General features: G+C 30.3%; 1 protein-coding gene and 1 long non-coding RNA gene across 2 annotated transcripts; one reads left to right on the top strand and one right to left on the bottom strand.

Annotated features, from left to right (window-relative positions):
* The first annotated feature begins 1085 nt into the window (after window positions 1-1085).
* LOC122590350 lies at window positions 1086-2065 on the top strand. The gene is made up of 3 exons (XR_006322491.1): window positions 1086-1468; window positions 1691-1760; window positions 1864-2065. It is a non-coding gene; the product is annotated as an uncharacterized LOC122590350 (long non-coding RNA).
* A 5986-nt stretch (window positions 2066-8051) lies between these two features.
* On the bottom strand, window positions 8052-9624 carry LOC122590177 (receptor-like protein EIX2). The gene is made up of 3 exons (XM_043762513.1): window positions 9108-9624; window positions 8411-9066; window positions 8052-8210 (listed from the first exon to the last, which is right to left on the bottom strand). Exons 1-3 carry the CDS (start codon window positions 9622-9624, stop codon window positions 8052-8054), a joined length of 1332 nt encoding a protein of 443 aa, XP_043618448.1.
* Between the last annotated feature and the right edge of the window lie 6317 nt (window positions 9625-15941).

Raw genomic sequence — 15941 nt, 5'->3', positions numbered from 1 at the left:
GGCTTGTACTTTGGGTGTTTGATTGTGTGTATTTAGGCTGTTGTTTTAACGGGGATTGCTTTTGCTTTTGAACTCCCCGTACTTTTTAAGTAATTGGATTACATATGTTAAAATTTTCCACTGTTTTTTTATTTTCCAACTACCATAACACCTAATCATTACTTTCAAATTCCCTTGTGCTTTGGGTGTTTGATTGTGTTACTATCACACCTGATAATTCAGCTACTCTTGTACTTTGAGGCTTATACTTGAGGGTCGATCATTTGTATCTAGCTGGTTGTCATGGCATAGATTGCTTTAGCTTTTACTTGCTCTACTTTGTTTTTGGCGTTTTTATATAATGGGGTTACATCAAATATTTCAATTTGATTCTGTATTCACAAATCAGAACACCTGAACACATGTTCTAACTTTTCTTGCCTGTACTTGAGGTATGATCATGTGTATTTAGGCTATTCTTGTAGCAGGCATTGCATTTAAGATGACTAAGTCAAACTTATAAGGCATGTTTATCTTTCTTGCTTGTACACATGAACATGGGATCATGTTTTAATATATAGATTAAAAGTTTCGATATCTAGATGTAATTTAAATACTACATTGAATTTTAAATATTTGATAAAGTGTGTGCTTGTTTTGCTATGTAGGACACTTAGTAAGGTATGTAAATTAGGCCACAATATGTAGATCACACACTGTTAACTGGTTATTACTTGCATTTACTTGATCATAAAGTTCCTGTCTTCCAGATGGTTTTTAATTGATTATTTTTAATGCAAGGTATCTGGATTATTTCACTTTGTACCATGGGAAACTATGGATGGGATGGCAGAGGTTGAATGTGAAGCCTCTCTGTTTGCTGTTTCATATGCGGAATCTATACTGTCTAGAGTCCTTTAGATGGTCCTGAAAATAAAGTTTTAGAAAGAAATTTGAAACATGACTTGATGACCGGACATAGAGGTCTATGGATTACTCTAGCATCCTTTTATGAATGGTGACTGTTCATCTTAATATTTATGTGGATATGTTTCTGCTGTCATTTTGTTGAGTTTTGTTGGTTTAGAAGGTTCCATGGTCATCAGTTCCCGTGACTTTTTTGTAATCGGATGTTTGTAGAGTAGTTGGGTTAAGGTTATGCATTACTATCTTATTACTTTGGCTACAAGGTGTTGGTGTATATACTAGATTGCGGGTGGCACTGGTTCATGGTTTTTCTTTTCATAGGCAAAGTAACATTTAGCTGATTGTTGCCCTCTTTACTTGTCGCTACGTTTCAGAATTTCTTATATTTTTCGAGGACTTGGTGGTTGTCAAGAGATCCGTGGCTTCAAGTTCAATCAATTCCTAGCAAGTGAGATAATCTTCATATTTGCTTCAAAAGGCATGGTTTGGTATTATTATCATGCAAGGAGTTCATGATGAATTCTTCTGGTTGATTTTACAAAAAAGGCGGTATATTTGTCAGGTAATGAGTTTTTTTTTTGTCTCCAGCTATGACTACAATCGCGTAGTGTGTGATTAATGATGTCAGATTGTAGGTTTGAAATTCAATATCAGCTGAAAAGCAAAGTTTTGACAGTGACACTATTCGCTATTGCAGAGCGATTGGTTCTTGCAGGTTCTTCAATTCTCACATCTTCTTTTTCTGAATATAACTAATTGTCGTGTTTAATTTTTGATGGCTTAGGGTTTTGTAGGATCAAGGAGACAAGGACTTTGGATCGTTTTCATGTTGATTTCGATTATCAAATTTAGTTGTAAGCCAACCTATTCACTATATGTTTTTTAAATTTTATTTGTCTTTTAGGTTTGGCATTTGTTCAAATTTAGTTTCTTGTATTAATGTCAAAGAGTCTGTAGGGTTGTGCTTATTGAGAAGGTTCTCCATGGAAATCAATTCACCTCAGTTCCTTGCAATGGGGTGATTGTGACTGATTCCCTTTCACCTCATTAGCTACTGTAAGCTGGATTCAATCGCTATTAACTGGTAAGTTTTTTGCTCTAAAATGTTTTCTTATTTCAGATCAGGTCGACTATCTATTATATCTGGAAATATCGATTTTCAAGCTATTTGTAAGATCTTGATTATGAAATCTGTTTACCCATGTTTAGTTAATGCATGATAACCCGTTAATGGTAAATAAAATTATCATAAACTTGGGACTAGATCATTGTGCAAGAAGTTTCTGTTGCTAATTCGCGGTTTTTTTGCTGGTTACTTTTTCTCTGATAATGACCAACCATCATGGCAGAGTGGTTGGGTCAGGGTTGTCCATGTTAAATAAATCAGGGCCTGGGGGTCCTTGCCCTTTTTCACAAGTTGTAGTAAGATTTACTCGATTAGCCGATAACCATTTTCTCTCATTTTTATATTCATTTAATTTGATTACAAGCAAGAGCAGTTAGATCATATCCTGCGTGCTTCTAGGTTATTGTAATTATAATTGTTGTATTATATTGTTGTGTTATTGAAGAGGATTACAAGGGACTATATTTAGAGAGTAACCTCACCTAATACATAGAAACTAATACTATGGAAACTTAATATATAGAAACTAATTATATGTCTAATACTCCCCCGCAAGCTAAGCGCGGAGCGATTCTAGCTTGAAAAACAAATAAGAAGAAACATAAAAAACTTAAATCTAAATACAACTTCTAAAAGTAATGTCTTCATCTTCAACTTCTTCTCTTCAAACTCCTTTTCTCCCCGTTTCTGCCTCCGTCTTGTATTTGTGCCAGAAAAGAGAAGCAAACCGTTGTTGTCGGTGCCTCCTTTCTATGGCGGAAATTTGTGAATAGGAGTGGCTAAGACTGCCGTTGCCGGAACGATCTCTAACTAGTATTTCATATGCAGATTGTTTCCGTGAAGTGGATAGGACCGCCATTGTCGGTACGATATCTAAACTAGTATTTCATATGGAGATTGTTCTTGCGAAGTGGATAGGACCGCCTTTAATTGGAACGATCTCTAACCGCTGTTGTATAGGACCGTCGTTTGTTGGAACGATCTCTAAACCTTTTTTTTCAAGTGAATTCTGAAAGAAAAAAGAAAAATTCGAAAAATTGCCGGATAAAGGAAGTAATTGCCGGAATTCGAAAAATTCCGGCGGCAATAGGGGCGGCGCATGGCAGCGCGTAGCAGCGCGTCTGATCTCTGTCAACAACGAAATTTTAAAGGGTTTTTTGGAATTTGATTCCTAAACTAATGGTGGTGGAGGTGTAGTTTGATTCGAAGATCTAGAGGGTTAATTGTAGACGAACATATTTAGTTTTTTTTTCCTTGGTCGGAATCTGTAGCCGGAATTGTGTCCGGATTCTTGGCTTTGATATCATGATAAACCTTATCGGTTATTGTAATTATAATCGTTGTATTATATTGTTGTGTTATTGTAGAGGATTACAAGAGGCTATATTTATAGAGTAACCTAACCTAATATATAGAAACTAATACTATGGAACTTAATATATAGAAACTAATTATATGTCTAATATCATACAACAATTGGAATGTCATCTGACTAATCATTGGTAAAAAATATTTCTTGAGGGATGCTTACATCTATCATTTATGGCTTGTTCTTTAGAATCATGTGAAACCAGAGGTCCTTCTCATAGGGTTGAGTAAGACTTAACTTATAGTTGCTCTCTTTAGCTACTGTTTTTTGGAATTTATCATATCACTACAATACAAGTTTTTGTTTGTTAAGAAGGATCACTGGACATGAGTTCCTGTCACTTGTATTTGAGTGTTTTTTCAGGGGATCTTTGCTATACTTGCTTTAGTTACTTTTATATGTTAGAATATCGATTTGCAGCTCTTTGTTAGAGCTTGATTAGGTTATTGGTTGACAAGTTATTATCCAAGAAGTTCATGATAACCAAAGTATTATCTTTATTATTGCAATATTTTGACTAGATCATATTACAGGCAGCTTTTTAAGACTATGTATCATGGCTTATTGTAAAATCAATGTTTATGTTGTTTGCTACATTATCATCAGAAAGTGTTGCCAGAATAGCTCATGTACGATTTCTCCGACATGGTGTTGATCATTATTTAAGTCATGATTGTCGGTTCTCTTTCTGTGTATCCTTAGAAGTTGTGTGGCTTACTGATATATCGTTATTAGATAGATGTCATCATTGTGACGTATTCTAGTACTTCAGTGTTCTTTTTTATAATATATCATTACGTTTGTAGGCCTCTCTCAGGTTAATGGTTATTAGATAGGCTCTCTTAGTGGGCAGACTAGCTTGAGTACTTCCTAGATAGGATGTTCTTGCGGCACTCTCCAAGTGGGGCGTGACTAGCTTGCTGCTAACTTTCGGCTATTATATAGGTTTTCAATTGTAACTCATGATTATATACCACAACTTGTAGGCCTCTGTTAGGTTCATGGTTATTATATAGGTCTTTTTAGGGGGCAGATCAAGGGAGCTCGGGTACTTGCTAGATAGGATGTTCTTGCGGCTCCCTTCAACTGGGTGGTGATTGGCTTGCCGCTAGATTCCTATCATTTGGATTTCTTGATTTACTTTTCAAGGCTGGTATGTTTCTTTTTGTTTGTAGTTCCTTATTGAGTTATTGTATATTACGATTCGATCATAAATAGTTAAATCCGTTTTGTTTCTGTTATAGTGTTATATTACAATATTACAACTAGTTACTATTAAAAGGTGGGCATGAGGAAGGGTTGTGTTCCTTGTTTTGTTGATAGGTTGTTGAGCAATATGGTCCTTGTTGCCATGCAAACGAAAATCCTACTTTGTCCATCACTGCTCTCTATGACTTGATGTCTTATCTAAAGCTAGTGTAATGTATATTATGGCTGGTTCATTGGTTCGAGTTTTTAGACGGTACGACGGATGACCCGATGTTTGCTGTTGTTTTCTTGTTTAAACATGGCTCTTTTATAGGTTTATGGCATGTTGCTGTGTTATTGGTTTATTTTATACTTTTAGAGGCATACAAACCTCGTTACTTGTCATGTTTACATATTTAGATACCATCATTATACAGCTTCATCAAGATTTAGGGTTCTAGTTATGATTAGTTGTCTTTATGCTGATTGAAAATCCATGCATCTTGCTGTACTAGTTTTTCTGTTGATGACATGTTGGCTATGCTTGGACAAGGGCGATGATTATTATCTTTGTTGAATAGTAGTAGAAAGGTTATGTAATTGACAACTTTTTTATGGTATTCCTTGTTTATTTGTGAGACCTTCCTGACCACATTTAATGTAATACGGTACCCTGAATGGCTTTATCAGAAGTTAATGGTCTTCTTTGCAAGCTCTTATTATCACAGTATAATGTTTATGTTGTAAAAAGTCACTTGGATCTTTCGGCTTTCAAGTCAACAGGTACTGTGTTTTGAATTTGCTCTGCGTCTATAGTGTTTGCTTGGCAACTAAACTGCAATAATGATATAACCACCTGGTACTCTTCGATTTATACGTGGTCTTTCCGATCATGGGTTTTGTCTTAGTTACGGTTAAGATTTTTCTTTTTCTCGTTTTTCTGGCAGGTTGTGCATTCTGAAATAGGTTTTCGCTGTTCTTTCATTACAGACTTTTTGTATCTTAGTTTTGTTTGTTTTAAGTTTTTAACCGAGACAACGGCTTCATTTTATATATCTATATCTATACTTCTATACTATATTATAAAAAGAATAGCCTTCCTGTTGAAAGTTACATGGTGAAAATGTCTAAAATAACTTGAATGATTATATTACAATTATTAGTTCTTTATCTTTTGAAATATTTTAATTAACCATTTACATCAATTACTTTTTACATCATTTATCTACACAACTGGACCCTGTTTCTACCACCAACAGTCGTCTCCCACTATAACACCGTCGCCGCCACAAACACCGCCGCATAACGTCGGTACCGTGCTAGTATTATCTTAAAAGCTTTTCCAATTTTTGTTGGATTCACTTTTTCTTAGATGGTTATTGTTACGAGGTATTCCAGAGTTATATGTTCTTGTTTGTTATCTGTGTCCTTGTTAGGCTTATGGTTTTCTAGATGGTTTCTAATAGGAAGGTGTAGCATGGAAGGCTGATTATTAGACAGAGTATACTAACCTCTCTACTATCTTCGTATTTTGTTATGGTGTTCATTTATAGGTCTTAATTGCATATGTCGGCATTGATCTTAAATGCCTCGCATAATTTTTGCTACTGTTGTATTGCTGCCATCTGTTTCTTGATCAAGTGTAGTGCCTTGTTACTTCCCATATTGGTATCTACTATTGTCAGTATTGTTATAGGTTTTTGACTGAATATTGGTTATTTGGGTTTTTTTTTTTGTTATTGGATTTCCCATGATCCTTACTGCCGTTTGCTTTTTTTTTTTTCTCTCTTCAATCATGTGTTTGCTTTTATATTTTTTGTTAATGTGCATAAGTGTTAGGTTTGTGGTATCTTTTGTAGAGGGAACAATTGAATCATGTCCCATCAAAACTTCTTGAAAAGGGCATGGGCTTGTTATCGAAGCTTCTGGTTCTTAATTTGATTGGATTATAATCTTTGTCTCAGATTACACTCATGAAACATGCAAGGATTGACCTTTTTATGGTGGATCTATCTCGTTGCATGTTCATGAATGCACCTGGTTACTAGATTGTTAAACCAGTTTCTTTCCTCATCTTTGGTAATGAACTAATTTTAAAATGGAAGCTATTTGCCATGGCTATAATTTATTGGTTTTGTGGCCAAATAATCAATTGATAAATGGTTCCTTGTTATTCTGTGGCTTTCATTGGTTGTTCCATTTTGACTGCCATGCTATTTCACAACTAATAATAATAATTTGGCTACACTATCTGTCTTACTATTCCTAATTAGGACTTATCTATTATATTATTCCTAATTAAGACTGCTATTGTTTCCTAACGGAACATAGTGGACTTATGTGCGTAGTTGACTGACATAGTGACATGTGCACCCAGAAATCAAGAACTGATCATTGAGTTGTTTCAAAGAGTTGTATACAATAATACGGAGTATCAAGTAGTTTTACTTTGCGTTTTACAAGATATTGTTAGATGTTTTCACAAGACCGTGCATACACGGGGGTGTTCTCTAGTTAAGACTATATATTTTGTTGGGTATTATAAAATAAGTATTAAAGTAAAACAAATAAGACAAAATCTTGACCCTTAAGATCATGGTTAAATTGATGCACGAAGATTGAAGAAACAATTGATGCACGATGATTTTCATGATGAACATGAAGAAAAAACTTATTGTTTTATTTGTTTTATTTTAATATTTGTTTTTTTTTTTTACCTAAACTCTATATATTGTAGAAATAAAAAATTTGGGATATCGAATTGAAGACTAATATTTGTATACATATTTACGGTATATTAATAAAGATGAATGATCGTTTTAGATTATTTGACTGCATACAAGAGTATTATCGTTCATATATTTTCAGTGCTATAATAAAATTATTAATGAGTTATACAACATTATTAAGTATATCCATCAAATTAACTAAATTTACAGGGTATTATACTGACTGCTGTTGATCTGCCATTGTGGTGCCTAACATCGTATTGGTATTGAGTCATTTGATTAGGTTTTCAATACGACCTTAAGTCCTTAATTATAAGTAATATACTTCATGTGAAGAACCATAATTAATAATATACTTCATTTTAATCTGATCAAGTAAATGATTGGTTTGTAACTATTATCTTTTCGAAAGTGTGAAAAATGAGTTTGGTAGCCTCGATATATTTTACCTTTCATTGCCACAAGTCCTTTTGCTTGACTGACTTTCACAATAGCAGAGCATGTTAAAAGAAACTACATTTCAACATGTCAAATGATAAACACCATCATTATTAATCAGCTCTTAACACAACAAATCTGAAGCCCAAAAGAAAGCTCAAAAAGATGAAAAAGTAAAAATTTGATAAGCTAATCAGATACAGTACAGTACAGTGAACAATTTAACCCCAAAGAGAGCAACAATTTATGCATGCCAACCATACTATGTTTTGACAACTATATTAGCAGTTCATGATTACCTCCAAGAAGAATCACCAAGCGGAAATGACCTCTTCAGCCCAGAAGGAGCCCTAGAGTCTGGTGCACCATCCTTATCGGTAGTCAAGTCACCATACATGTCTTTAAGCTTGTTTAGGTTGCTAGAAGCAGACTCTAGGTTGCTAGAGTTTCTTGGCTGGTCAAATCAGTTAATCCATTATGGTAAAGACAACTAACCCAAGCATCAAACATATGTTTAGAAAAAATTATAAAAGAGTGATATTTGTGAATATAAATACCTCATTAGAAAATCTTCCTCCTTGGTCGCGTAAAAATTTGTATGGTTGAAATTGTTAGAAAAGTGTAAACGTTCTCTATCATCTCAAAGTAAGTTACCCTCAAAATCCTAATAAAGTGCAAGCTACCAACAAGTCCCGTCAAGCCCGTAAAAAAACCCGAGATTATACCAGCATAAAACCACGTACAACCTTGTGACCCATCTTTACCTTCATCCTTGCTAGCATGAGCATCCAATAAATTGTCTTTTTCGCAACTCCTTAATAGTGAGGGGCCACATAGCTCATTGTTCCCTTTATAAATAGTAGATGGATCACCTAAACTTTGCAGCTGATTTCCAATTGGTATTGGGCCAGATAAATTATTCAAGGATATGTTCAAGTAGTTTAGAAAGTTCAAGCTAGCTAAGCTTGAAGGAATTTGACCAGAAAACTTATTTGCCGACATATCTAAAGATTTCATTTGCTTTAGATTTCCGATGGTTGTTGGAATTTGTCCGCTTAATAAGTTTTTAGAAAGATTCAAATTCTTTAACGCCACAAGTTTCATCAAAACATCGGGAATTTCACCAATGAGTTTGTTGCTTGAGAGCTCCAAGGATATAAGAAACCTAATGCTCTTGGTGTACTTCAATTGATTACCTTTTATATAAGTCACAATATTTTCTTCATATCCAGTGCTATTGTAATAAATGATATCGGTACTTACGGTCTTATTGCCACCGTAACTACTATTGATCATACCAATACCATAGTCTACAAAGTTATACTAGTCATGATCATACAAGCTAAATTACAAAAACAATGAGGGACCGTTCCAGTTATGTTATTATTTGCCAAGTTTAAATGCTGAAGAGCGTTGATTTCACATAGTTCTAGTGGAATTTTACCCATGAACTTATTTGATTGAAGACTCAAGATTTTAAGCTTCGATAACTTTTTTCCAATCCAATAAGGGATCTTACCGGTCAACAAGTTGTTCCCTAAATCAAAGGTGACTAAGCTTATCAAGTTCTGTAAGGCTACTGGGAGATTGCCTTCAAATTTGTTATTGCTCAAGTGCAATGATCGGAGAAATGATATAGAACCTAATGAATTCGGGACATCACCTCTAATAGTATTATTTGTAAGATCCACCACGCGTAAATGAATCAAGCTCCCTAAGCAGTTGGGAAGAACTCCAGAGAAGTTATTATTAGATAAATCCAATATTTTCATACTACGCAACTTGCATAAGTGTGTTGGAACATTTCCAGTGAAGCGGTTTTTCCCAAGAATAACATAAGAGACACCTGGGTTGGATTGGACAATCATTAGCTAGTCTAGTTTGAGATATAAGACAAGTTGGTTTAGGTTAGGTTAGACCAGTCGTTAAGTAGAAATTTCCGAAAACGCTAAATAATTAATTATTTCTAATGCAAAATATTTATATAAAAATAAAAGACAAAAAATTATATGTAAACAACTTTTTGATATTTAAACTAAAAATTACTATTTTAATCAAATATTAGACTCAATAAATTACACAACCCCCGATAGATTACACACTCAAAATAAGTATGTCATATATTAGTTTATTTAAAACTAAAATTTATTGTATAACTTTGTTCACATCATTATTTCTATTTGATCAAATTCTAACAAGTTATTATGTTACAATATCATATACTTATTTATTTACTTCAAATATAAATCTTTTTTCACCTTTTTATCTTTTTCCATTCTTTTTATATTATAATAAAAGAAATAAAAAAAATTTAATCATGTCTATAAAAGATATTAAAAGGGAAAGACATAGTGTTAATACTAAAATCAAAACTTAAATATGTTAATTATGTCTTTGTATTTACTCAATATCAATATCCTTTTACTTCTTTTCTTTCTTTATTTGTTTCTATAAATATAAAAAATAAAATCTGTGTAGTATATATTAACTTTTTTTTAACTATTTTAATTCGTATCTTATTATATATTTTGCTATAAGTTTTTTATTTTTTTTTATTTTTTTTATTTTTGTATTTTTTATCATTGTTACACTACGTTATGTTGGTAACACATTATAAGTTGTACAAGTGTCGTTATTAATATTAATAATATATAATTGTAATATTGTTTTGAATACTAATATTACCGGCCTGTTTCGTTTTAACAATTATATTATTTTAATAAAAGTGTCATTATGGGTGTTAATATAGTTATTGTAAATTTGTAATTCATGTTTTGTTATTTGTATTGATACAATTGTCTTTTAGCTTTTACATTTGACATAATTGATATAAAATTATCCTTATAAGTTAGATAATAAAAATATTTTTAAATCATTAACAAATTAGTGTTCTTTATGTTTCCCTATTTATATTAAAACAATTATTGTTTAGCTTCTAAATGTGTTTAATATAGTTATTACCATAACGCTATATGTTACTCGTATGTTGGTATACTAGCCTTGTACCCGCGCGATGCGGTGGGCTTAGGAAAAAACCGTTGGTTAATTAGTGGTACCCGCGCGATTATCGGATCACCGTACCTATGGCTATGTGTGTTTTAGAGGGAGGCGATCCTGAGGGGATGTATGTGTGTATTTTGTTCTAGGGGGATGTATGAGTGTGTTTTTTGGTATAATATGTGAGCAGCTTCAGGGGAAAGGAAGAGAGACAAATTGGGCGTAAAGTTTTCTTAAGGGTATTTTCGGTATTTCAGGATTAAAGTGTTTGGTGATAGTGTAAATTAAAAAGGTAAAATAGGGAATTTAAAGGTAGAGTGTTTAATTTGGAGAGAGGTAGTTTGTTTATATAGGGAGTATAGATGACGCACTGTAAGACATTATATATTTATACCAATGTTATCAAAATGGTTGTGTATGTGTTTGTGATGATATAAATGTTATCTTCCGGTTAGTGTTCTAGTGACAACACTAGTTATTTTTAACTAGATTAAGCTCATGCATTGTATGGTGAATAATTGTTATCGTAAAAATCTGTTAAAATTAAATAATGCATTTTTTAAATTTAAAGTATAAGACTACAATATTGTGGCAACAATGCATTCAAATGATTTACTTATTAAAAACAGTTAAATCGTAAATGAATATATTTTAATACTAACCAATAGACTTGTTTTTCTAATACTTCATAATTTTTAAATTATACAAACAACAAAGGAAATTAAAGGAATAAGATATATAAAATATACTTCATAAATGCCCATCAACGTAAGTTCAATTTCAATGCATAAAGCATAAAAGAGTTAATTTTCAATAAATGAATAATTTATTGAACTTGAGAAAGAAATAAGATTCTTATTTAATAACTAAAAAGTAAAATAAGATCTTTTAAAATTTAAAGAATGAAAAGGAAAAAATTCCCTAAATCATATTTAATTCAATACTAAAATAATTCGATATAATCAATATGTAATTGTTACCCTAAATAAAAACTTAATTATGTATGCGACTAAGTTTAAAATTTAAAAGTTTTTATTCATTATATCTACTAGTTAATCAACCCGGATTAAATCCGGGTTATTTTATAAATCTTTTAACAAAAAGTAAGTAATATGTTATTTGTGTTGTTGATAGATTTATATTTAATTTGCAAAAATGTATAAGTTTATTAACTAAGAGCTGCACTAAAAAGGTTTAGACTTAAAAAAAAATGTTCTAGTTATTGTTGATGAACCCGCAAATATGTGCCAAAGTTTAAAGAATTTAGCCGAAAAATGGCTTGTGGTAAAGACAAAATATACTTTAACCAGACGTGTTGGGAATTTTTTTTTGTCAATTCGGGGGAAGTTTTCAATAATAATAGTAATAGAAAAAACACATTAGCACAAACAAATATAACGACTACTTAAAACAAAAAAAATACAAGTATGCAAATTAAACTAAGAAATTTTTGGCAAGATAAGTCTTAACAAGATAGTTGTTTATAACATGAAAATTCATAGTTAAAGACATATAAAGGATGATTTTTAAAATTAAAATATTAAAAGACACAAATAAAAACATAAAAACAATTTATTTATTAAATTTTTTCTGAGAAAATGTGTGAATAGAAAAAATAAAAAGAAAATATATATGACATCATGTACTTTTATAAATATTGGTAGGAAATAATTCAAGCTTGCCACATTAGAATTTTTCTAAAAATATATTATATAGACAATCTTGTTTTATTATATATAGAGATACTATATATAATAGAGAAATGAGTTTTATTTTAAGACATTTGACTGTTGACTTTAAGTGATTTTACTTAAAGGGATATTTTAGATTTTACTCACACATTTTGTCTTTTCCTTTATTCATTAGCTTTATTTGTTTTTTTTTTCACTTTCTTTCTCTTTTTCTCTTTCATCCCTTTCTTTTCCTGTTTGTTGCATCATTCAATGGAGATGGGATAATAATTTTTAGTGGCTGGAGTTGTTTGCATCTGGCAGGACGTTGATAACCATAAATCGAATTTTATTGTATTACCCGATCGACACGTAGTTTATACCTTTTTTTCATTTTATTTGCATATATTATTTCATATTAAACGGGTTTATTTTATTTTTACTTGAACGGTTGTTTTTGTTAAGCTATTATTTATAATTATTTATTACAATTCATACATGTTCATATTTCTAACAATAAATAAAATATTAGTAATGGGTGGTGATCAGTTTTTGACAATACACCACCAAATATGCTTTATTGTGCTGTGAAGTACAATACTATAAAGCACATTTAGTGGTGTATCGCCAACATTTTGAGTTGTACTTCAGTAATTTCGAGTTTTTTAATCATTTTTGAGCCGTTTTGCAATTTTTCAGCGGTTTTGAGCTATTTTTCAGCATTCTAAAGTTGTTTTGCAGTTTTCAGCAGTTTTTTCAGCAATTTTCAGAAGTTTTCTCAGCAGTTTTCAACAGTTTTTTCAGCAGTATTTTTCAGCATTTTTTTGAGCTATTATACAACTTTTTCAGCATTAAGCAGTTTTTCCAACAATTTTCGGCATTTTTTGAGCTGTTTTGCAGTTCTTTAGCAGTTTTGTGCCGTTTTTCAACAGTTTTGAGTTGATTTCGGTAGTTTTGACCTGTTTTTATCAATTTTGAGTTGTTTTGCAGTTTTTCATTGAGTTGTTTATATTTTACAAAGTATTTCTAAGTTAACACCATTTCAACTTATATTTTATTTAGGATGGATTTGATTTTATTCAAGGTAAAGTATATTTATTTGATTAATGTTCCTAAATTAGCTTGTTTTTTATTTGCTAATTATAGTTAGTATTTTTTTTTCCTTTTGATTTGAAGTTCATAAATTAGTTTGTTTTGGATTCATTCATAGGGTGCAGATATCGTATTACTTCAATGCCTTTTAGGATTTGTCATATTATTTCTAAGTTAATACCATTTCAACTATATTTTATATTTTTATAAAATTTTACGTAAAATATATTTATTTAATTAATGTTCCTAAATTAGCTTGTTTTGGGTTTATTCATAGGGCTAATCCTAAGAGTTCTAACTATAATTAGTTTTTTTTTCTTTTTGATTTAAAGTTCCTAAATTAGCTTGTTTTGGGTTCATTCATAGGGTCCAGATATTGCATTAGTTCCATGCCTTTTAGGATTTGTCATATTATTTCTATGTTAATACCATTTCAACTTATATTTTATATTTTTATAAAAATTTACATAAAGTATGTTTATTTAATTAATATTTAAACTCAGTCCGTCCATCAGACGGATATAAACCTAGTAATCCTTAAATAATAGATTTGACTAAATATTTTATTTAAATGATATCACAAAATACTAAAAAGATGAGAAAAAATGGCAGATAAGTAAAAAACTAATTTGAGACTCAAGCCACATTAGCCCTAAATTATCCATATTAAATATAAAGAGATTAAATATATTAACTATATATACATATATTAAATATAAAGTGATTAACTAAATTTAAAGATTATAAAGAAATAATTACAAAATTTACTTTAACTACTAATAATCTATATGTCATGCAAATAATACAGAACATTTGGAAAAATTACAACTGAGCAAAAATCTTATTTGTTACATAATAAAGATTTTTTATATTCTCTCTTAATTATTTTATATATATATATATATACATATATAGGGATTGAGTATTGTAAAACAAGTGTTAAAGTAAAATAAATAAGACAAGATCTTGACATTTAGATCATGGTTAAATTGATGCACATAGATTCATGAAGCAATTGATGCACGGTGATTTTCATGATGCACGGTGATTTTCATGATGCACTGTAATTTTCAGTGAAGAAAAAAACATATTGTTTTATTTGTTTACTTTAATACCTGTTTTATTTTAACTAAAACCTAAATATATATATATATATATATATATATATATAAAGAAGATAGCTATTTCATTTTGTTTTAGCAATTTATTTGGTATATATAGATATAGATAGGTATTAAATAAAATATTAACATAAATAAGTAGTGGCTCAAAAATAAGGCAAGTGAAACAGGGACTTTAAGCCTCTGAAATTTTAAAGGCCTCTTTTTTATAATTATTCATCAAATGTGGGACAAACGAAAAACATTTGCAAAAATTACAACTGAGCAAAAATCTTACTTGTTATATAATAAAGTTTTTTAGTATTCTTTCTTAATTATTTTTCATATATATAAAGAAGATGGCTATTTCATTTTGTTTTAGCAATCTATTTGGTATATATATTAATACAAATCAGTAGTGGCTCAAAGATAAGGTAAGACAAGTAAAGCAAGGGCTTGAAGCCTCCCAAATTTTAAAGGCCCCTTTTTTATAATTATACATCAAATGTGGAACAAACGAAAATCACAAAAAAGTTTAAGGAAAAAAGATACATAAATTTATGTTTACGTGATATGTGAACATATTCAGTTACATGTATATATATTATACGTGAACATATTCAGCTACATATATATTATATGTGAACAAATTAGTGTAATAGTTTGAAAACATATTAACACAATAAAAAAAATAAGTAAAAAAAGTAGGAATAGTTCTATTAATCCAAAAAGACCCATAATAAAAACTCGCTTTAAGTTCCCTCTTAGGTTGAGCCGCCTTACAAATGTATATACATCTTTGTTAAACTATAGTGAAGTCTATTTTCTTGTTTATATACAATTATTATTATTATTATTATTATTATTATTATTATTATTATTATCATTATTATCATTTCATTAGAAAATTCATAGGATTTACAAGAAATTAGTGAAATTATTATTATTATTATTATTATTATTATTATTATTATTATTATTATTATTATTATTATTATTATTATCATTTCATTAGAAAATTCGTAGGATTTACAAGAAATTAGTGAAAAGCCGAGATACTATCTGGGCCCCCACTCTTCTAGCAAGAAATTCGTATTATTATTATTATTATTATTATTATTATTATTATTATTATTATTATTATTATTATTATTATTATTATTATTATTATTATTATTATTATACATGACATGTAAAAAAAATACAAAATCTTTGTTGCAATCAAGATAAATATGACATATAGGATTTTTCATATCCATTCTTAGTTATATATATATACAAGGTTTATTACCCGCACGATGTGCGGATGTTAAAAAATATTTACTA

Source organism: Erigeron canadensis, chromosome 1, assembly GCF_010389155.1.
Source record: "Erigeron canadensis isolate Cc75 chromosome 1, C_canadensis_v1, whole genome shotgun sequence".
NCBI classification, from domain to species: domain Eukaryota; kingdom Viridiplantae; phylum Streptophyta; class Magnoliopsida; order Asterales; family Asteraceae; genus Erigeron; species Erigeron canadensis.
This window is presented reverse-complemented; position numbering and strand designations above follow the sequence as displayed.